The sequence below is a fragment of the Trachemys scripta genome, chromosome 2 (genome assembly GCF_013100865.1).
Source record: "Trachemys scripta elegans isolate TJP31775 chromosome 2, CAS_Tse_1.0, whole genome shotgun sequence".
NCBI lineage: Eukaryota > Metazoa > Chordata > Testudines > Emydidae > Trachemys > Trachemys scripta.
The window spans coordinates 52,369,946-52,394,104 of record NC_048299.1 but is presented as its reverse complement, the minus strand read 5'-3'; the positions used below and the strand labels follow the sequence as shown (position 1 = coordinate 52,394,104).

At 40.3% G+C, this 24,159-nt stretch overlaps 1 protein-coding gene across 2 annotated transcripts in view; it reads left to right on the top strand.

Annotated features, from left to right (window-relative positions):
• Positions 1-24,159, top strand: part of DGKB (diacylglycerol kinase beta) — a 457,353-nt gene that overhangs the window by 422,181 nt on the left and 11,013 nt on the right. For both annotated transcript variants that reach the window (XM_034760549.1, XM_034760547.1), the window contains one exon: positions 19,755-19,875. In XM_034760549.1, coding sequence (XP_034616440.1) covers positions 19,755-19,875 — 121 coding nt within the window. The remainder of the gene's footprint in view (positions 1-19,754; positions 19,876-24,159) is intronic.

Here is a 24,159-nt window from a genome sequence, read left to right as displayed (position 1 = left end):
CTTCTGAACTAGGCAGTAGTTATAATTTTTAATACCTCATGAACTCCCAGTCCCAGTCATCTTGTCCAGCCAGCCTGGAGCCAGCCTGGTCTGGGTAAGAGTCAAATTGTTTCTTTTTCCTGGGTATTTCAGGAAGGGGAAGGATTTTGTTGTGTTTTGTTTTTTTCTTTATCCTAACTATACATTGATGCTCGGTTAATTTTGTCCCCCTCTTTTTCCCACTGTTTATTTTTATTTTTTGCATTTCTCACAAGCTAGACAATGCAATTAGACTAGTTGATTTTACTTTTGTTTCTAGTCAGTTTCTAGTCTATTTCATGGTCAGGTTCTCAGGCACTAGCAAAATGTTATAAATTCTGGGTTGCAAACAAATCAGAGAAAGGTATGTTGTTTGGGTTTTAAAAAATGTTTCCATTCAAATTAAAATAAAATACCTGAAATATTTATAGGTTTTTTTTCTAAGAGCTTGGGGATAGTTTTAAAACTAAAACAGAATTGAACTGTATACAAAGTCGTTTTTACTTGCATTTTTAAAAAGCTTTTTTAACTGAGTATTCCCAGAAATTACAAGCAGCTAATAACAGTCTGCTATACACTTTTATAGATATTTCATTTTCACCCATAAGTACTCAAATAAGGGTTTCAAGACCATTGATATTTTTAGCGTTTTGTAACTCTAGTGATCATTATCAGATAAAAGGCTATGAGAAATGAGATATTATAAAACATAGCAAATGGCAGCTTTTACAATTATTAAATAAAGCTTTTATTCATGTAGGCTGATGGCACAATTTACAGCATGTTCAACCCAACTCCTAAAATGTGATTAACAAAAACTGATGCCATAGTTAAATATTCATTGGGCATATTCGCTCACAGTTTCTTGGTATTGTTTGCCTTTTCTTTCAGTACTGTAGGCTGCACTGACCATATCCATCAACCAGCATGAGTTACCTTTCCCCTGAATGTGTTCTATTTATGGCAAGGAGGATTAAAACTTTGCTAGATTTTTTTTATAACTCCAGTATCGATTAACAAATATTTTATTTGTGTAATGAACGATCAAATGAAACTTTTAAGTGACTTCTTTTGTCACAGGAATATAAACTGGTTCAAACCACCATGAATAGGTTTTCATTTATTTTAGTAAAATAATTTTCATAGAATTGTAGAGTCACAGAAGTTAGAGATGGAAAAGACCGATAGATAAAGGACATATATCCCAGTTTTACTAGGGGAGTCCTGGTTTTTCATACTATCTCACAATCTGTGGGGAAATGATCTTGTATCAGGACTCCTGAAAAGTCCCAGCTTTTCATTTTAATCAGTAAAAATATTTGGATTTTTTTATAATTGCAAAATGTCCAAGATGTATTTCTGCACTGATAAAGAATGTATTGTACCTTTTCATCACATATTAAGCATTTGTTTTTGTGCTACCTATTGTTCAAGGCCAAGCTTGTCGTAATTTGTAGAGCAACAACACTGCAACACGTGTCCAATTAGTCTATGACTTCATCTTTGTATTTGTACTCTCCAATTCTGCAATAAGAATTGTGCAGGGCAACTCTTGCACCCATGCAGTTTCATTGACTTCAATGAGACTCTGTGCACGTGCAAAGGTCCCCCTGCATGGATCCAATTACAGGATCACTGCCTTAGACTGTAAACTCTCCCTACATTATATATCTATGCACTGCCAACCCGAATGAGGCCTGGACTCTGACTGAGGCAGTATCATAACTTATTTAATGACTAATAATAATTAATAATAGATGTGTAAAATAGAGATAAGCTCATAGAACTTGAAATCTTGTTACACCAGGGGAAATATCTATATTCTGAACTGTAGATACCAATGAGATCTCTGGCATAGACATATTGAAAGAAGTTTATACAATATTTTAGTTATTACTGATAATTGGAAAAGATTAAACTTACCTCCACACAAGTTTTGTTGCAGCCTATTTTTTAATTCATTTCAACACTAATTTTAATAGTCTCAAATGATTTTTAAAAAATATATCTTAAAGCCATCTCAAGAAAAATAATTCTATTTCACTCATGTAGAATCTCAACATGCTCACTCCAGATGGTGTTTCATATCGGGTCAGAAAATAATGAAGGAATCTGGCTTTAAAATTGAAGTAACAAGAAAAGATGAGTAACAGGGGATTACAAATTTGCAATAGCAATTTTTTATAAAACAACTCTTTGTTTCATTTTTTTGATATTGTTGGGTCTATGTTTTTTTGTGGATTTATTTGTATTTATTGCATTTCTGCCACACCTTGTTACAGTTATAAAAGATTGTTTTATGATGCAAAGAAACATGCTCCCAATCCCCAGAAAAAATAATTTGCAATAATTTAACCTTCATTTTCTAGTTTATTTATTAGAAATATGTAAGAAGCTTAATCCGTGATCGGGATGGAAGAAGCTGCAGAATTTTAATTGCCAAGAGAAAGAAATAGTTTTTTTTAAAAAACTGTTTCTGAAGAAATTCACTAAAAGCTCAAACTGTCCAACTATATTGATGACAACATTTTCTTTGTCTTTAATTGTAATTTAGTGTTATTAAAGGTACTGGATTAACAGAATTTGACTTATCCATAGGACAAATACAATGTGGACAGCAGCAGTTCAAGCATTCCAACCCTGCCCCACTAATCTACTCTGCCAAGGGTAAAAGCATAACTTACTCCCCATGTTCAGTCACTGTTTGGCCTCTCTTGGGGCCTGATCCATTGAAGTCACAAGTATGAATCAGGCCACTGATTTCTACCCAGGGTGCCAAATGCAGTGGTGGTTTTTTGTAATGTAGAATGTCCTAAAGTTAAGTCTGCACTTATGGCAGCATGTAGATTACATACATGGCACATCCAGCTAGCCTGGGTATAAATAGCAGCGTAGACAGTGACACACTGCTGAGGTGAGTAGAGTGCCCTGCCTGCCTGCATCAAAGGTTATATACCCTAGACAGCTCTTTGCAGGCCCAAACAGTGCCTCCTTCCATGTCTACACTGGTGTAATATCCCGCTGCCTCCCACCTGCCAGAACCTTTCTTTATCTCAGTGAACAGCTCCTGCAATGAAGAACGGGTCCAGCACCAGGGAAAGGCTCTGGCACCTCCCCCATGTGGAAGCCTTTCCCCACTGCCTGCCCCCTGCCGGAGCCTTTCATTGCATTATGTCACTACACATACAGCCTGCTTTCAGTGTGGCATGTAGCTACTCTACATGGTTCCATAAGCATAGACAAGGCATAAGACTAAAAACGTTTTCTACCATATAACCATTGAGAGTTTGCCTGAGTGCAGGATTGGGATCCTTGTCACTACTGATTGAGGAACATATCATACTCCCAATGAACTCAATGAGAATTTCTCATTGATTTTCAGCAGGAGTAGGAAAAGATCCTTGGACTAGATTCAGATGAGCAATACAGAAGGGAAAGGCTCTGCATTTTATAGCAATCCTTAGAGCCATCCAGTCCTCCCTTTTTCAATCATTTTATCCATCTACAGTTTTGCCAAAGCCAATGATTTTTTTTTTTAAGTCTTTGTATAGTTCATGTTTTTCTTAGTCCCATCTGCTGGAATTACGAGATTGCATGAGAATCTCATCTTTCTTTTTTTCTTAAACAAAAAAAAAAAAAAGAAGAAGAAGTCTATAGCCCTTGTAGTTGGGGAGAAAAGCTTGAAAACATAAAATGAGCTCACACTAAAGGTGGCTGAGAAACAAGAAGGCAAAGAAAAAGACCCCCAAAGGTGTTATTTTTCAAAAATAGCATAATTTTTAAGATGGTCTGATGATTTTGGGGGATTTAACTTTTTATTTTTTGAATGCTTGAAGTTGACAATAGTGCATTTACCTAAAAATTTATCACCGTGCACTGAATGAGGCAGATTGTGTGGGAAAAATAGTGTGTGATTAAGCAACTAAATACTATATCCCAATGCATACACATGAGGGGGTTGTATTAAGTTTGCACAGGTCCTTCCCACACCAATGTCGGTACGCAAGGTGGAGAAACAAGTCTATTCCATTCCTCCCTGTTATTTGGTGCTGCTTCCATCTGCTCTGTGGTGTTGGAATCAATTGTTCGGCCCTCCCTACTAAGGGTTCTTCTTGAGGTTTCTCTTGGAAGCCCTCATTTCCTCACACCATATGGTTTCCGTGTGATGGTTTCATGTGGGAGCCTGTGTGTTGGCATCTGTAGTATATGAACCAAATATATCCAGAGCATCTTTCTGATTCTGGTGGAGATGAGCTGCTTGTTGGTGATGTCTTGGATTTCTTCACTGGTGACACCCAGAATCTTTCATAGGCATTTATTTTTGAAGGTGTATAGTTTTCTGTCTAACATTTAGGCAGATCTCCAACAGATCTCTTCACAGTGATATGTTAACACGGAGATCCTGTTAGAGTTGAACATTCTCAGTTTTGTTCCAGCATTGTATATCTTTGACTTATCTACCTTGTTGAGTTTAGTGAACAGTGTGGATGCCGTTCCTCTCCTTGATGTCATGTCCTTCATGAGGTCTCCTATGGTTAGTATGGTGTTGCCCAGGTAGATAAACTATTCTGCTTTCTTGATAATTTTGCCTTCTAATGTGATTTTGCTGCTTTAATTCTGGAATTTCTTAACTTTTGAGTGCTTGTTCTTTAGGTTGTAAAGTCATTGTTGACTTTTTTTGTATGTAATGTCTTAGATTTTCTTAAAAAGATAAAACAAATTATTTTATGTGCAATTGTAATTGTAGAATTGTAGGGCTGGAGAAGTCATCATGTCCAGCCTCCTGCGCTGGGTCTGGTCCACATAAACCTGACAGGTGTATGTTCAGCCTGTTCTTCAAAACCTCCAGTAAAAGGGGTGGGGCTCAACAACTCCCTTGGAAGCCTATTCCAGAGCTTAACTACCCTTATAGTGAGAAAGGTTTGGGTAATATCTAAACTAAATCTTCCTTGCTGCAGATTAAGACCAATTCTTCTTTTGCTACCTTCAGTGGACATGAAGAACAATTGATTACTGTACTCTTTATAACAGCCTTTAATATATTTGAGGACTTGTCAGACCCCCACCCCCTTCTTCGCTTAGGACTAAACATGTTCAGGTTTTTTAATGTTTCTTTGAGTCAGGTTTTCCTTTTATCATTTTTGTTGCATTCCTCTCAGATCTCTCCAATTTGTCCACATCTTTCCTAAATGCTTTGCTCTTTTTTATCACAGCAGCATTTGAACCCTTGACTTCCAGCACTGCAGCACACACGTCTATCACTGGACCTAAAGGATTAACTACATCGGGGTTGTTTTCCTCTGTGGATCAGCCACTAGAGGGAGATGCATAATGCACTGAAAAAATAGGTTACATACATATAAGCAGGCCCATTTTACAGATGGCATGGTTGAATACTTAAATAAGGCGGATTTCAGAGAGGCAATGTGGCTAAATGGGTCTGCCATGTGAATGAGCAGGGTGAGATTAGAGTTCTGTTTCTTGCATAAACTCTTATTGAGAAGAATGCCATATTCAGTAATAAAGAGACACGGTGGGTGAGGTTATATCTTTTATATCAGCAATAGTCAGGAGAAGAAGTGAGACTTGAACTCATGGTCCCCTAGATCCAAGGAGAGGCAAGAATAGGGGGGGAGATTTATCTTGTCTGTTTACTATGTTTGTGAGACAAGATGGGTGAGATAATATCTTGTATTGGACCAATTTCTGCTGGTAAGAGAGAGAAGGTTTGGAGCTTACACAGAGCTCTCCTTCAAGTCTGTGTAAGGTCAAAATCTTGGCTCTCTCACCAACAGAATTTGGTCCAGTAAAAGATGTGACCTCACCAGTCTTGTCTCTGTAATATCCTGGGACCACTATGACTACAACATCACTGCATACTGTAATTGTGTGTGGCATAGGACCTGTAAGATGCACCTCTGTGACCCCAGTATTCTAGTGCTAAATTTCAAAGTCCTGCTGCAAACTGTCATGAAAGCTCTTTAAAAAAAGTCCGAAGAATTTTTAAAGGGTAGGTATTATAAAATCTAAATATAGAGGTTGTAGGTGCTCTTTCGGTAAAAAAAATTAGACTTGTTCAGAAAACCAACATTTTTCCTGTGAGAAATTTCAGACAAAAAAATAAGAACATAAGAATGGTTCTACTGGGTCAGAGCAAAGGTCCATTGTGGTAGGGTCGCGCCGGGGCTCTACCCTCTGAGACGGAGGGGTGCCACACCGGCTCACTATAGCGCAGACAGTCAAAGCTCAGGTCCCTTTACGCAGGGACTGAGCACTAATCAACGGTTTAAGCAGGCCCAGGCCCTGGATCAGGGCGGGGCACAGTCACAGCTCAAGCCCTTTGGGGCAGGGGTTGAGCAGACAAGCAGTTAAGGTAAGCCCAGGCTCCTACACCTGAGCGTTGGGTGATGGGGAAGCCTGCCACCCATGAGCGGGCTGGCAGGGGGGAACGCAGGCCCACCCACTCCAGTGCGTTCCAGCCCGGGGCCCTAGCAGCAGTTACTGCCACTGCTGGTCAGTGGGGTATCCTGACCGAAACACACTGACATCGGCTCACAAGTCTCTGCAGCCTGACCGGGGTCGGCTACCCCTGGGCTACTTCCGTGTTCCCCCTCGGGGCCTACCTCGTTGGTGACGCCGGGCTCGGGCCAGTCCAGCAGCATCGGTTCCTCCGGTGCAGGTCCGGCGGCTCTCCACCAGGGTCACTGGCACGGGGCAGGTTTGTCCAGTCCTCCTCGGGGTAGCAGGCCCGGGGCAGGTTTGTCCAGTCCTCCTCAGGGTAACGGGCCCGGGGCAGGTTTGTCCAGTCCTCCTCGGGGTAGCTGGCCCAGGGCGGGTTTGTCCAGTCCTCCTCGGGGTAGCTGGCCCGGGGCAGGTGTTGTCCAGTCCTCCTCGGGGTACCTGGCGAGAGGTAGGCTCGACCGGCGCGGCGGGGTAGCAGGCGGCTTGCGGCCTGTGGCTGTCTCCCAAGCAGGAGCTCAGCCCAGGACGTCTGCTCTCTCTGCCGGCCTGGGCTCCACTGAGCTCTGCCGGCGGGCTTTTATACTTCCGGGTCGGGGCCGTGACCTCGGAGGGGCGGGCCCCGGACCTGGTGGCTCCGCCCACGCTGGGGTTAGAGGAAGCTCGGCCCTATCGGAGATGGAGGGGTGCCACACCGGCTCACTACATCCATCTATCCCAGTATCCTGTCTTCTGACAGTGGCCAATGCCAGGTGCCCCAGAGGATTGAACAGAACAAGTAATCATCAAGTGATCCATCCCCTGTTGCCCATTCCCAGCTCCTGGCAAACAGAGGCTAGGGACACCATTCCTGCCCATCCTGGCTAATAACCATTGATGGACTGTCCTCCATGAATTTATCTAGTTCTTTTTTGAACCCTGTTATGGTCTTGGCCTTCACAACATCCTCTGGCAATCATTGAGATTTTTCCCATTGGAAGTTTTAAACTGATTAGAAATGATATTTTAGGTAAAAATTAAATGATAGGTTTAGCTCATTTTGAAATGTGGTAAAAGCAAAATTTCATAATTTCATCACAATTTTTCTATGCAAAAATTAAAATATAATTTCACAGGAAAATGTAAATTCCAATGGAAAAAAAATTGATTTGATGATAGAAAATAAAAAAATTAAATAAAAAGATGAATGACTCTGGAAAATCTATGCAAACATTTTTATCTTCCCAACAGTGCAATAAACATTATACAAATGTTAGTAATGCTAATATTCCTATGAAAAAAGAGTTTATTCTTTATCATCACTCTAAGAGTCAGTAATGGAAGGACTGCAACCTGCCTATAGCCATTACAGAGCCAGATGTAGAATATAAATACTCTAGTGGGTATTGGTGAGCTAGGAATACAGGAGGTAATCTGATGCATGCAGATGCTGGCAGTCAAGATTACTCAAGCTGTACTGAAATTTCCTTTGCACCTGGCACTGGAGGTGTTAGCCATGCCAGTTCAGTCCCCCAACACAGATGTTCTTGTTGTACCACTTTGTATGTATAGCATTTAGGTTTCTGTTTAGCTTGGCATAGTACACATAAATACTGTAATCCAAAGACCACCCATTTATTAGTGCACCTGCATCTTCCACGTTCTTTAATTCTTTTTAATGTATTGCAACCCTCTTACATTGCTGAGCCTAGTGCAGGCAAACAGGATATAGGAACAAAAGGTAAAAATATTAATCTAACTTTACTGTGTATGGCTTACCATGTCAAAATAAATGGTATATTTTAAAACTTATCACGTTATGGACTACTTTAGCAGCTGATATGCCCAGAAGAATGTCCCATTGTGCTCTACCCAAAGCCTCAGGTCCTCACGTATCCCCAGAAGCCCTAACAAATACATTTGCAATAAAAGGCAATATATATCCTATAAATAGACTTAGGCCTACAATGTAGGCCTTAATACCTAGAGAAAAATAGAAAAGGAATGCAAACAAAAACAAGCTAATAAAAAAGAACTGACTGTTGTTTTGTAAAATACAAATTCCTTCTGAAGACCCACCTATATCACAATGCCTACAAGTAACTATAATGGCATGATCATAGATAGAGGTAGAAGATGCCTGATCTGACAGTTTAAAGGGGCCTTTAAATTGGTGTACATTACATTTGTATGGGCTTTAAGGCACCTGTATATTGCCAAGGCAGTGTAAAGCAGACTTAGTGTAAATGAAAATTAGGTCCGAAATGTGCAGACAATCTCAAATTACCCTACAACCCGACCATTGTAGCTACTAGCAGATATCAGAGTTGAGGTGGGTTTTCAGGTGGGATTTGTATTTTATTGAAATATCCTTTATTTTCATGACCTTTCTTTGTACATATAACACACATAAATAAAATGCATATATATTTGTAACATTAAAAAAAGACCTGACCACCTATTGGTTTGTTGTTCCCTTTCCCCTACTCTCCATGTCTCTGTATGTTTCTCTGGCAATGCAAAGGGACCTAAAATTTGGTGTAAATTATACAGAAAAAAATATATATTTACTTTAAGGCCTGTTCACACCATCTGAGTGGTGTATTGTGTATTCACATCTTAATGTAAATAAGAATCAGGCCCTTAGTCTTTTGAGGGACACTTCTTGCATCGGCATCCACTCGTATGGACCCTTGTGCCCATGCCAAATCTCATTGAAGACAAAGTTGGTGGGAACCCACATGAGCATAGCAGTCAACGCCAATGGATACCCATGTAGGTTCAGGGCCTTAGAATGTGAATTCTTTTGGGCAAGGGCTGTACCTTCATCTATGTTTCTCCCATTGCTAGCAGCACTATAAACAAATAAAATGTACTAAAATTTCATCTTCACTAAACAAAACCAAACTTCACATTTGTGGTAGACCATCAATCAAACAAATGAGAACAAATCAAGTTTTGTTTGTAAAGTTTCTTTTGGTGTTTGGAATGAAATAGTTGTTTTTTGTATTTGGATTTGTTAGTAGTATCCAGAACCTGGGCATTGGAAGGAACTTTAAATGGCCTGACTGCTAAGCCAGCTCCAGCTGATGGTGTTTCTTTTGGTCCTTGGGAAGGAGAAATCTGGAACCTTAACTTGCTTGTGGTTATACAGATAGATAAATATTTTTGTTGTTGTTATTTTCCTTTGGCCGACGTAAATACCGCTCTATCATAAGGTAGCTTTATGTCAATAATTAAAACTGTAAATATTGAATAGGTTATAAAGAAGTTCATTTTTCCTTTCTCTGTGAACCTTTAAAGATGTTTCTTTAGCTTCTTGCCAAATAAAACACGTTTGGACAGATGTTTAGTATTCATTCCAAAGGCATGATCCCTTTGATTCTAAATTCAGTGACAAAGAAAGGAGGTTCCTACACCTATCCGAATTCTGGAAAATTAATATAATCATACTTCAAAGTACTCTAGTTTTCTCAAATTATATTTATATCCATCTCTGGGCCTCAGATTTGTTGCAGATATCTCTGATGTTAATACGTTAGTGATCTCTTGCAAGATATTCAGTTTAGAAATTAATGGGAATAGCAGCTATGTTGTAATAGGCCTAGACAACAAAAGAAACCCCAAGCACGACAGTAAATAATCAGTCTGGAACAAATTAAAGGTTAAATTCTGCTGCCACTTTCTGGGTGTGCTAGGTGGGAAGAATGTGTGGGAAATCTGTCTTTCCTGCTAGTCTACTCAGGGCTTGATTCTGAGAGGTACTGGGCTCCCTCACCTACTATTGAAGCCAGTGGGAAGTGAAGGTGCTCATCACTTTGCAAGATCTATCCCCTGTACAGGAGCCAAGCAGAATGGTGACCAGCATGCTCTGTTGAGTGTTAGGGCTTGGCTACACTTGCGAGTTAGAGCATATTAAAACAGCCCCGGGCACCCTAACTCATGACCCATCCACACTGGCAAGGCACTTAGAGTGCCTGGACTCTGCAGTTGGAGCACTCCTGGTAATCCACCTCCACGAGCAGCATAAAGTTTGGTGCGCTCCGGCGTCGGTGTGAATGAGGTGTTGCATTACTGCGCTCTGATCTGCCTCTGGAAACGTCCCCTTAAGTCAAGTGGCCACTCTTGTCATTGTTTTGGAATCACTGCAGGAATGGGATATCCCCTTTCAAAGCTCCGTTTCTGACAGTAGGCATGCTTATCTGCTCTGAGACAAAGCAAACCATTACTGTGGAATGCTGTGTGTGTGAGAGAGAGAGGCGGGGGGGGGAGAGGAGGGTCTGCTGCTGCCTGAACTTACAAGACAGCATGCTGACATGCTCTCAGCCCCCCCAAAACCCACTCTCTCTCCTCCCACATACACACAACACACTCCACCCCACCCACCACATTTGAAAAGCACGTTGCAACCACTTGCGTGCTGGGATAGCTACCACAATGCACTGCTCTCTGTGGCCGTTGCAAGAGCTGCTAGTGTGGCCACGCCAGTGCTCTTGAATCTGACAGTGTGGACACACTGCAGCGCTTTCCCTACTGCGTTCTCCGAGGGCTGGTTTAACTCACAGTGCTCTACATCTGCAAGTGTAGCCATGTCCTTAGGTAATAGATCAGACTTAACTTGCCTGGTGGCTGTTCTTGGCCACAAGAGGACATGGACAGATTTTTTTCCCCTTAAATATCTTAACATGGATGTTTCACACTGCAGGAAATGGCTAAAAGTTCTGGATTTGGGAATATGTCATTCGCGGCTTGCTTCCAAAACTTTTTGAAATGCTAAGTGCATGTTATATGTGGCTTTCTCACCTGCAGTGCAAGTGGATTTTCTACCAGGAAGTGCCTCCAAAATTGTTGAGGTTCAGAGCTCCAAACATCACAGAGTGCATGTGCAGCAAGGGGCAGAAATAGGAATGTGTCTCACCAAAGAGCTGGGCAACAGAGAGATGGGGATCTTAGTTCTTTGGGGTTCTGTGCTGTGCATCTGCTCCAATGAAATCAATGGGAGTTTTGCCATTAATTTCAGTAGAATTTCACCCCATGTGCAAAACTATAAAATCCTTCCTCTGAGAAGAAGATGCAGCAGTAACTTCACTAGTACATTTTTTGGAAGGGAAACATTTTTCCCCTTCTTAGTATGTAGTAGTCTTAGAAATGTACAAATCAAAGCTGGTTTTACATTGATCAAACTTCTACTGTTCCATCAATATTACTGTATCTTTCCTTTCTGGGTAGTGGCATTTTTATAGGCTAATCAAATATCTAATATTACTTGGAGCCATTTGAAGTGAATGCCAGAATTACATAGAAAGTAATCTGAGAATTAGATCTATTTTTGTTAGTTGAAATGATCTTGTCTTGTTCGTATTGTACCTGATGCCCAGTAAGTTGATAGCCCCAATACAAATGGAAGGATATCCGGTTTGAAGTTCTTAAATATCTGTTAAAAGTGGTGAGCAGTCCAAGCACATTAAAATTCCATGTTCTCCCTACAAGTGTTTGTTGCAGATGACCCCCACTGATCTTAAATATATTTCTGTATCTGTAACTGAATAGAGGTTTTCCGTACAGCATGTTCTAATGGTACTTTGGCCTTTAGCCAACAAGGCACTGAATAAGGCTATTTTTAAAATACAGAAACTGGGAACAGCTGCAGCAATCAAATTTGATAAAAACAGAGAGGAACTTTGCTTTTTTTTACAGTTTGTCCAAGTTTAGACTCCTTTCATAGAATGGCTTTTGTTCTGTTGGATGAAGGGGGTACAAGAGTAACACAGAGAAATTCTCTTAAACAAATAACTTTTTAAAGTATACAGATTAAAATAATAGGGTGAGCTGGGGGGTTTGTTTGTTTTTGTTTTTTTGCTGCACTGATATGTTCAATGCCATTGTACCTCAAACTATTTAAAGAATAAATCTCTAAAAAGAATACACTTTGTCTGCCAAGCTTTACCATGAAAGTCTTTTCCATAATGATCTCCCGAAGCAGAAGATGGCATCTCTTGTTTCAAAATATTAGAAATGTGAATACTGGTATTTGTTCTGAATGTCCTATTTGCAGTGACTGAGGATGGGAGCGATTTAATTTGAATCCTCCATTTTTTTCTCCTTTAATATTGATCAAGAACTTATCTGTTAAGAAAAAAAAAGTTCACTTACGAAAAAAATGTTATAAAGACCTTTTTGTGCACATTAAAATGATTCACAAAATAGTTAATTATAAGGCTGTATTCTTCCTTCTTTCACCACCTAGTTCTTAGGAAATCTGTCACACTGCCTGATTGATAAGAGTCAGGAAGTGATTACGTACAGAAAGTCCAATGTACAATTATAGGCTGATCTGTTACGTGATTTCATCTGAGGAATGAATCTCTGTGTTAAACTGATGCAAGACAAAAAATATTGAGTGGAATCCTGGGCTCATTGAAGTAAATGGAAGTTTTGTCATTAACTTCAGTGGCGCCAGGATTTCACTCATTATGTTCCTTTTAAGTATATACAAATTAAATTAATTTTAAAATCCTATCCCAATAAAACTATTTTTAGGTCAAAACCCGTTCACAATGGTAAGTCAAAAATATATTCTTTCTTTGCCTCTTCTCTTGGTTTCTCTTGGGGTGTTTGTGTGTATAAACATTTGTAGACTAGTATGAGTTTAGCAGGGTGGTCACACGCTCCTGCCTTAAAAGACTTAAAACAGCCCGGGGAGAGGGCTATGGCAGGGAAGGAAAAACGGGGCTGATTGCGGAAAGCAGCCTCAGCTGGGGGGCCACACCCCAATCAGGCCGAGGCTGGCTTAATCAGGGCCCAGCTGGCCCTTATGAGAGGGCAGTGGGCCAAGAGCACAGACACTCTCCCTCTAGCTCTTGAGGGAGAAGTGCCTGGCTGCTGGGGAGCTGAACAGAGTAACTAAAGTGAAGCAGGGCTGGGGAAAGGCTAGAGGAGCCAGGGAGCTCCAGCCTGGAAAACCCCCAGGCTGCAGGCCTTGTTAAAGGCCAAAGATGGTACTGGGGTTGCTGTGGGCAGCCCAAGGGTAGGCAGAAGCAGCAGGTCCAAACCCCCCTTGCCTATGATGAGTGGCATTTACACTGCAGTCTGCCCCAGTGAACGGGGGCTAGTTGATGACTGGCAGTGGCCAGAGACTAAGGCGAGATGGGGATAGAGGGTGGGGTTCCCTGGAGAAGGGAGACCCAGATTTGTGGGGGTACTGCCAGGGGGCAGCACCTCGGCCTCAAAGAGGCACTGAGTTCCAGGAGGGACTTGGGCCCAGCGGCAAGCAGGACACTGGTCTGCAGAGGGCGCTCCGAAGGCTAGCGTGCTAATACCCTGGACAACCAGCAGGAGGTGCCGCAGGGGTGAGTCCCACCCCGTGACATCATGGTGGAGAATGCAGGCACATGCAGTCCACCCCTGATACAATGGGCCAGGGCAAGGACTGTCGGACGATTGCCCAGATCCAAGACTGGAGATATGCAGGACTATTATTGGAGAGCCTGTGTAGCCCGGCTTGCCGAGCAGCAAGCGGGGCTATTTCAGCTGCTGCAGGGAAGGGCACATGGACCTCAATGGGGGCCAGGCACCTTTTGGGCTGGAGGCCAGGGCCGGGGCCTAAAGACTGTTTCGCCTGTGGGCAACAGGGACACTTAAAAAGGGAGTGCCCCTATCGGGATGGAGCAAAGAGGCTCCGCCCGGGCCATGGTGGAGAGACTCAAGTGCCCCCTGTGAAGCTAATAGGGGGGCTCCAAACTTGGGCCTGTGGGGAGCCGGGGCACAAGAAGAGGGAGTGCCCTCAAGGGACTCACGGGGCCAGGCCTAGCTTGAGATGGCCAAAGGAATACACAGGCTGTGCTTCCTGTGCCACAAGGGGTGAGTCCCGCCCTGTGACAATGAGGCACTCATATATATATAGTCCTGTGTGTGTGTGTGTGTGTGTATATATATATGGGATTGTATACTATTACACAAAATCTTGGGCAAAAAAATGGGTTTACGACCCAAAGTCGGAGTAATATTTCCTTTTCCCAACTCTTAGTCTATCTTGTCTGTGTAGATTATGAACTCCTGGAGGCATGGGCTGTCTCTTTGTGTCTGTACAAGCACTAGAATAACTGGGCCTAAGTTGGGCCTGTAGGTGCAAATGTACTATAAATAATTATAAATGCTGTGGTATATCTGTCTACTAGTTGCTGTTGGCTTCTTTTTTAAAATCAGAAAGCACAGCTTACAACGATTTTGGTAATTTATTTTAACATACACCAAGTAATCCAGTAACTGATCATCTTAAATCATATGTACACTGTGACATCAAACATATCTTTAGCACTTTATACAACATAGCTTTAGCATTTTGCTGTCTCTGTGTATGAAAGTGTCCCCACATTCCTGCATAATGGAAAATTGTACTTTTAATACATGCACTGTTCTGAGCAGATACTAGAGACTCATGTCATGTGGCGCGTTGAACTCAGCAGGTTTTCAAGGATCTCTGGCAAGTCCCCAGTTTTCAACTTCTTATTCTATATTTTAACTTTGGAACCAAAAAACATCCAGCATGATGATTACCAGGGTTTAATTAAATTTATTCAGCCCTGTAGTCCCTTCTTTCCAAAGACAAACTGCCGCCAGAGACAGATTTACCACTGACCAACAGTATTTTTATGCACATCTGCCTGAGTAAGTGCAGTAACCCCAAATATAATAGAGTCTTTCAATCTCTTGCCAGGACAGCAATATCTATATATTAGAAGATAAATTGGATATCAAAAACAGTTCCATTACAAAGGGAAAGTTCTCTATGTAAATCACTTTTTCTAATCATACTGTGTACCTCCCCAACCCCATCTCAGTTTGCTTTCCTTGCTTTAAATGCATAGATGAATTCCAAATGTATTATTCTATTGTATATTCACTTTGAATATTGAAATATTTAGTTAAGGGACAATATAAACTACTTGTTAAATAGCGTTAAAGTCTTCAGGTATGTATCTTTTGGGGCTGAGGAGTACCATAAAGGGCTCATGTTCACATATGTCATTTTGTCTATCACTAGAGCAGATTTTTATTTGGGCTTCTTTCCCCTCTCCACCTTCCCCCACCTGATCATAAGAAGTGGGCTGGCAATCTCTCTAGTGACTTTATCCCCTCTTCCCCCCACCCCTCCATCAGGAATGAGTGCAAAGGGTCAGAAGTCCCTCTGCATACTATTCAGAATCTGCTGACATCAGCACTCCCTCGTGAGAGCTGGCTTTGTTTCCTGATGGTGCTAATATGAGGAGACACGTGAAGTAGTTTGGTTTATGGAAGAGGGTAGGAGAGGCACGGTGCTATGAAAACATTCCCACACAGACTACGGGCTCACTGATATAGAAAACAAGTGGGAACCTTCAGTTCTTCCACAAAGCTTAAAGTAGAACAAACTGACTCAAGAAGCCAAAAGCAGCAGTTAAAAAAACACTCTTCTCACACACTGATGCTGAAGTACTTTCTAGGCCAGATTTGCTATAAGAGTTCAGCTTCCATTCCATTTAAGCACCTAAATGAAGTGGCCAGAATTTCAAAAGTTTTCAGTGCCTGGCAGTTCTCAATGAACTCAATGGGAGCTTTTGGGTGTGGAGCTCTTTTGAAAACCTGATCTTCAACCTCTTAGCATTGATTAAAACCTGCTATAGTGAATGAAGGATGGACCTAGAGTGAAAAAAATGTTATACTAATATATTGGGCATTTCTGATTGTCATTTTTGCAGTTACAAAATACATATAATGTAGCAGCAATACAATATACCTAAAAATATTTGTTGTATTATTTATTTGAGTGCTATCAGTGTTCATGCAGCAGTACATAACTTAAAGGCTAATGTGGCCACTGTCCCAAAAAGATTACTCTAAATTAGAGTAACATTACAGTTCAGACACATAATGTAGCAAATAGCCACATTATAATCTACTCTCAAAATGAGCGAGGGTTTTTTTCTTTGATTGTTAAAGAGCAAACATTTATTTCTTTGGAGTAACATTAGAATCTCTGCAGAAGTAGGGCATGCCGCATTTTAAGACTTCAAAATATGTCTCTTTAAAGGGAAATTATGCCCCCTGTTGGCCTTGTTGTTGTGGCTATCACCTTTGCTTTAACAAAGCACAACTTTAGTGGTCAGGCATCGTCGGCAAGTCAATATGTGACATGCTTTTCACTTCCCTTTGAGGCCCCATAAATGCCATGAGATGGTTCAACCGCCTCATTTGGTATAAGCAATTTCCATAGGTGTTCTTTTCATGGATGGTGTTCTAATGACAATATAAATATTTTTATATATCAAACCAAAAGTTTCTCAATTAGTGTCATCCATTCATTGACATTTGGACCTTTTGTCCTCAAGGGGAGTATCCCATATCCATGTAACATCCTTCAGACCTGGGGCCAAAACCTTCACTCCATTTTCAGTTCTTTCTCAAGCTAAGCTGTCATCAAAGTCAATTTACCTGAAATATATTGAAATGCATGTAACCATACAGCTCCCTACTGGTCAAATGTATGAGACAGGGTCAAGAGCATAAATTAAGCCTTCCAAAGTCACTTATATGTTATGTTCACTAAGCTGACTTTAGTTCCGATTGTTTCTGAAGGTAGACTTAACTATGACTTACTGTTAAAAATTCTCATGTTTGGCCTAAGCTCACACCACTTGGCAATGTGCCATCACAAATGTGAAGGTTTTGAAGAGGCCTCACTTTTTGTAGGGTAGAAGTGTGTTGTGGGATTCTAACTTACTGTATATGCATTTGAATTGTTCTCATCTCTTCAAATGTTTAACATACCACAGTGTTTGGAGATATGCAGTGTGGATCAAAGGGCAGGAATTGGCCCTTAGTTACCTGCTATCAGCAGGCACTAAGTTTACAGCAACTGAAAAGTGACACATCAAATTTAAGTTACTGAAAATATCATTACACTGAATCCTTGCATATGTTGCATGAGCTGTCAGTAATAAAAATCTGTTCTTAATTATTCTTCCATTTAATTTTTTTTTTCCTGCGTGGATGAGAATTTGATGTTTGCTTTGGCCAGAAATGTTTTAACAATTTAATAGTCTATAAAATTCTGTTTGCTTTTACAATCGAAGAAGTTGGCAACCGAATAAGACTTTTCTTTTTTAAAACTGTATGGAAATTGAGAAAAATATAATATGTTTAAGCTTAGAGTTCAAATTGAAAATACGTATGAGTAACTTTAGGGAATGTTGTCCTTTTAACACATCAATTGATAGAAAGCCAGAAATACAAAGTTATGTTTACACTTTTTTTAAAGAACGGAAAATATTGAAATGCAGAATTAGGAGCTGTCAAAGAACCTACATTCTTGTCCATTTTCCCTCCTAATTTTTTTTTTCATAATAGTTGGGAACTGTATACATTTTTGTTTAGTTTCCATTGTATGACACTGACTTCTCTCTCACATTTTAGCATTGAGAAAAAGAAAATAGCAAGGAAATAAAGAAAGGGAGGAAAATAAGAATGAGAGTGGTGGACAGAAGCAAATTCTCTGGGTGTTAGCAGAACAGTTAGGACCACACCCCACCTATACTCCAACTCTTTATTAAATTTCTTCTTTACTACATAGATTTCAGTTAACTACTTTGATCCAAAGTCCCAATGAAGTCAATAGAAAATTCCCTTTGGAAGTTTCGCTCAACCCCATAGTTAAAAAAAAATTGCATGAAATCCCACCTACAGTGAAGGTTGAGCTACACATGTTAATATTTTCTCCTTTCCTTTGTCAATGTCATGATGCTTGCCCCTGAGGTTTTAGCCTTCCCCTCTCTACTTCATTGGCTAGCATATCTCTCAGAAACAAGGATATTAACAGCCACTCTATAAAGCAAGGGACATTTAAGCATAATCTACAGCTGAAAGAAAATGTTTCTGTTCCTTGTCCATCTGTTCTTGGCAACATACATTTCACTAGAAATTGTAAAATGGTTCACACAAAACAAGCCTAGTGGGTTCCAGAGAGGATTGAACTCACTTTGGTTGCCCCTCAAACTAGTCTGATGTATTAATGGTTAGAGGCTCTTTTTGTCTTCTAAACTGAAGACTCTGAATTTATATTATACTTGTTCCTTGAACTCAAGGCAATTAGTATTTAACTTTTAACTTTACTTTTTGAATAATACTGTTTTAAATGATATTTTACATTTTTAATATTGTTTTAAATTATATTTTTATTACACAATATTTTGGCAGTGAATTACATGAGAAGAAAAATATTTACATTGTAAACAAGTGATCAAAATAGAAAATGCCAGATTAATGTCCATAATACTTTACAGAGTAACAGCCGTGTTAGTCTGTATCCGCAAAAAGAAGAACAGGAGTACTTGTGGCACCTTAGAGACTAACAAATTTATTAGAGCATAAGCTTTCGTGGACTACAGCCCACTTCTTCGGATGCATATAGAATGGAACATATAATGAGGAGATATATATATATATATAGAATGGAACATATATATATATATATCTCCTCATTATATGTTCCATTCTATATATATATATATATCTCCTCATTATATGTTCCATTCTATATGCATCCGAAGAAGTGGGCTGTAGTCCACGAAAGCTTATGCTCTAATAAATTTGTTAGTCTCTAAGGTGCCACAAGTACTCCTGTTCTTCTTTTTGCATAATACTTTAATTACATCCCCTTGAGCATTCAACCTGTGCAATGAATGAGGCAAAAGTCCTGTGGAAAAAAATAGTGTGTGATCATGTAAATAAAGTCTGTATCAAAGTGCATAAGCACAAAGGGGCCAAATTAAAGTTGCCTAGACCACTTGAATGGAAGATTATGGGACAAAGAAAAGGCACTTTTCTAGCCCAAGGGCTTTCCCTTGCTAAATTTCGAAGACCTGCTACAAACAATGGAGGTATAAGCTTCTCAAAAAAAAGGTTGAAAGAGTTTTTTATGATGTAAAGTGTTAAGCAGTCTAAATATAGAGGTTGCTACCAGAACTGTGTATACTTATTATTTGACTTTAGAGAAATTTTTGTCACAATGTTTTGGAATGAGATGACAGTGAGTCCAGATATAGTAAGCCTGAAAGTTGACAACTTTTAGTCAGTTTAGAAAATAATGTTGCCATTACTTCTTTGCCAATATTATTCCTACTACATTTTATCTTTTCTTATGCTAGTAGTTCCTATTGCAGTCATTTTTTGCTAGTGATTCCTAGCTCTAATACAATTTCAGAATTAATTTCTAGTTGAAGTGTTGCTGTCTTCCTAAAGGGAAGTGTGCTGAATTGTTTCAGATCTGAGTGATCAGCTGATGGAAGTGGTTGGTCTGGAAGGAGCCATGGAGATGGGTCAGATATACACAGGACTGAAAAGTGCTGGTAGGCGGCTTGCACAGTGCTCATCTGTTGTCATCAGGTAAACTCTTTATTGTACCTTCTAGTTATACATTTTTTATTGCTACATATTGAATAAAAATCATACATTAAATGCACATGAAAATTTGTTGAAGGTAGGTGTTTACTGAATTCATGTATTTAGATGGTTTTCTTTCATTAAAATACATGATAAAGCAAATAGGAAAATTCTTAACGTCAGTCTTCACACCTTATAGTCATCTCTCACCTAATTGTGAGGTTTTGTCTAGTGGTGAGAGAAGAGGACTGGGAGTTGATACTCCTGGGTTTTATTATTCACAGACTCTGAGTGACCTTGGAGAAGTCATTTACATCTCATCTCTTCATAAGATGGGTATCCTAATATATTCTTTACCTGGGAGTTATAAATTGCCATTAGTATTTGTAAAACACTTTAAGATTCTCAGGAGCAAAAAACCTACATTTTATTGTTACACTGTATATTGAGCACTGACAAGTCACCATGAACAAATGCATTGGTATGAGTTAGCCATGAAACAGGAGAACTGGCTGATTTGATTGTGCTGTATCATTTGGACAACATTGTCAAATTCCTAGGAGCGAGTACAAAAGAAGGCACAAGCATGTAGGAACAAAATCAGAAAGGCTAAGGCACAAAATGAATTACAACTAGCCAGGGACAATAAAGACAGTAAGAAGAGATTCTATAAATACATTAGGAGCAAGAGAAAAACTAAGGAAAGTGTAGGCCCTCTCCTTAGTGGGGAAAGTGAGTTAATAACGGATTACATCAAGAAGGCTAAGGTGTTTAATGCCTGTCTTGCTTCACTCTTCACAAAAAAGGTAAATTGTGACCAGATATTCAACATAATTAATATTAACAAGAAGAGGCAAGGAATGTAGGCCAAATTAAGGAGAGAACAGATTGAAGAATATTTAGATAAGTAAGGTGCATTCTAGTTGGCATGGCCTGACAAAATTCACCCAAAGGTACATAAGGAACTAGACATTAGTAATTATCTGTGAGATTCCAGGTGAGGTTTCAGAAGACAAGACAAACATAATATTTATCTTTAAAAGGAGATACAAAAGGACCCAAGGAACTATAGACTAGTCAGCCTAACTTCAATACCTGGAAAGATAATATGGCAAATTATTAAACAATTAATTTGTAAGCACCTAGAGGATAATAGGGTCATAAGTAATAGCCACCAAAAGCCAACCTAATTGCCTTCTTTGACAGCATTTCTGGCCTATTGGATAAGGAGAAGCTATAGAGGTGATATACCTAGATTCTAGTAAGGCATTTGACATACTCCCAAATGGCATTCTTGTAACCAAACTAGGGAAATGCAGTCTAGGTGAAATTACTATAAGATGGATGAAAAACTGGTAGAAAGACCAAACTCAAAGAGTAGTTATTAATGGTTCGTTGTCAAACTGGGGGGATGTATTTAGTGGGATCCTGCAGGGGTCTGTCCTGGGTCTGATACTATTCAATATTTTCATTAATGACTTGGATAATGGAGTAGAGAGTCCGCTTATAAGATTTGCAGATACTCCAAGCTGGGAGGGGCTGCTAGCACTTTGGAGGGCGGGGTTGGAATTCAAAACAACCTTGATAGATTGGAGAATTGATCTGAAATAAACAAGATGAAATTCAATAAAGATGTGCAACAGAAGTTGGTCCAATAAAAGATATTACCTCACCCATCTTGTCACTCTAATGTATAAAGTACTACACTTAGGAAAATCAGATACACAACTACAAAATGGGGACTAACTGGCTAGGAAGTAGTACTTCATAAAAAAATCTGGGAGTTATAGTGGGTCACAAATTGAATATTATCAGGCCCCGCCTCAGTCTTCTTTTCCCACCTAGATCAGGTTTGGCCCAGGTCAGCTGTGTAGATGATCTTCCTCAAGCTGGAGCCTGAGCTCTGGGGTCCATGATGGGGAGAGGGGAAGGAGGGGGGAGCTGCAAAAAGGGTGTATTAATAGGAGTGTTGTATGTAAGGTTATGGCTACATGGCAGTTAAAGGACACCAGCTGTCCCGGGTCAGCTGACTTGGGCTTGCAGGGCTCGGGCTGCAGGGCTTTAAAATTACGGTGTAGATGTTCGGGCTCAGGCTGGAGCCTGGGATCCTTTCCCCCTACCCCCTCTTCACAGGATCCCCTGAGACTGGAGCCTGAGCTCTGGGATCCTTTCCCCCTACCCCCTCTTCACAGGATCCCAGAGCTCAGGCTCCAGTCTCAGGCAGATCATCTACACTGCAATTTTACAAGCCTGTGAGCCTGAGTCAGGTGACATGGGCCACCCCGGGGTATTTAGTTGCTGTGTAGATATACCCTAAGATATGGGTGATTGTCCCACTCTACTTGGCACTGGTGAGCCTCAGCTGGAATACTGCCTCCAGTTCTAGACACCACACTTTAAGAAAGATGTGGACAAATTGACGAGAGCGCAGAGAACAACAAAAATTATAGAAAGTTTAGAAAACCTGATCTAGAAGGAAAGGTTAAAAAAACTGGGCATGTTTATTGAAGGGAAAAGAAGACTGAGGGGGAACCTGATAATATTCTTCAAATATGGTAAGGGCTGTTATAAAGAAGATGGTGATCATTTGTTCTCCATGTCTCCTAACGTGGGAAAAGAAGTAATGGTCTTAATCGTCCACACAGCAGGTTTAAATTAGAGATTAGGAAAAACTTTCTGACTATAAGGGTAATTAAGCTCTAGAATTGGCTTCTGAGGGAGGTTGTGGAGTTCTCATCGCTGAGGTTTCTTACAAACAGGTTAGACAAACACTTGTCAGGGATGGTATAGGTTTACCTGGTCTTGCCTTCGTACAAGGTGCTGGGCTAGATGACCTCTCGAGGTACCTTCCAGCCCTATGTTTTTGTGATTCTATGATTTACTGAGCTAAAAGTAAACACAGTTTTCATTGGTAAGACAAAGTGCTGAATAGAACCAGGAAAATCTCTATATTTCCAAAAAAGTTTAAAAAAATATTTTTTACAATTTTGCAATTTTACCAAACAGTACAATTTTTCACCAGTGAAGCTTGCCTCATCCCACCTCACCTCATGTGCGAGAGAAAACCATTAAGAAACATTAAGAAAATAAGGTGGGATTTTCCAAGGTGCCTTAGGTGATTTTGAAAATCCTACCCACAGTGTTTAATTCAGGATGGTGTCAGGTGCTCCCGATTTGGGGTAGCAAGCATTTAATCTCAGCTGATGCAGAGGAGAAATGGGCTTGCCATCTCCCCTCCCTTTTTTGGATTGCCATATGCCCAGGTGCACACCAAAGAAACAATTCCTATGCTCTCCTACAAGTCGGGACTCCAAATGTGACAGACTCTTACTCGGCTGTTGGGTGAGGCCACTTGCTCATTCTCCCCTGCTTTTACCTGTCACATCCTGGCCGCTGGCCATAAATTACAGCAGTTACTCCCTCAAAAGTGTAGGTACTTCTGAAGATGAAAGTCTACCTTCTGATGAGGGCATTGCACTCACTGAAGTGCCTTCGAGTGACAAAATTTCCCTTGACTTAAATGGGTGCAGAATTGTATGTGCCCAAGGTTATTATTTTGATTCCTGCCTTTACATTCCTGTAGGCTCATGCAATTATCTGATGTGCATCACTTCCAGTAGTGCTGGGTCTATAAAACTGTTATTCTGCAAATCATATTAGAGCACTAAACATTCTAATTGTTTAATCCTTAAAGGCAAAGCCTCTGAACACAGTATTCCTTGGAACTTACTTTACTGCTATATGAGTATGAGCAGGGTACCCAGAGTAGATGCAAGCAAGAGAATATCCTCACAAGCTAATAAAAAATACTAGTATGGCTGAAAGAGTTTTCTTATTTGGTTCATAAACAGTAGTTTGAAAATTGTTGAGTAGCATAGACTTCTCTTTATTATATGTTCTGTGGTAGCACCGAAGTACCCCTGTCCCATTGTGCTAGGCACTGTGCAGACATGTAACAAAAAGGCACTCCCAGCCCCAAAGAGCTTCATTGTGTTCTTATTTAATAAAGTAGGTTTATACCTAAAGTTCATGCAGAAGTCAAGTTCCATTATCTGCACTCTGCTCTGTCATGAAGGAATAGCTGCATATTTTTAGCACCTTATGCCTGTTTGGTGTACTTTTGTTTTGCATACTAAAGTACACTTGGGGCTGTTCCTGAACTACAGTATATATGTTTGTACATAACATTACAGAAGAGTACCAAGCCTTAAAATAAGTGCATTACTTCTTTGTAGGGGCATTGGGTCATGTACCGGATCTGTGGTGGAATAGCAGTGGAAGTTGCAT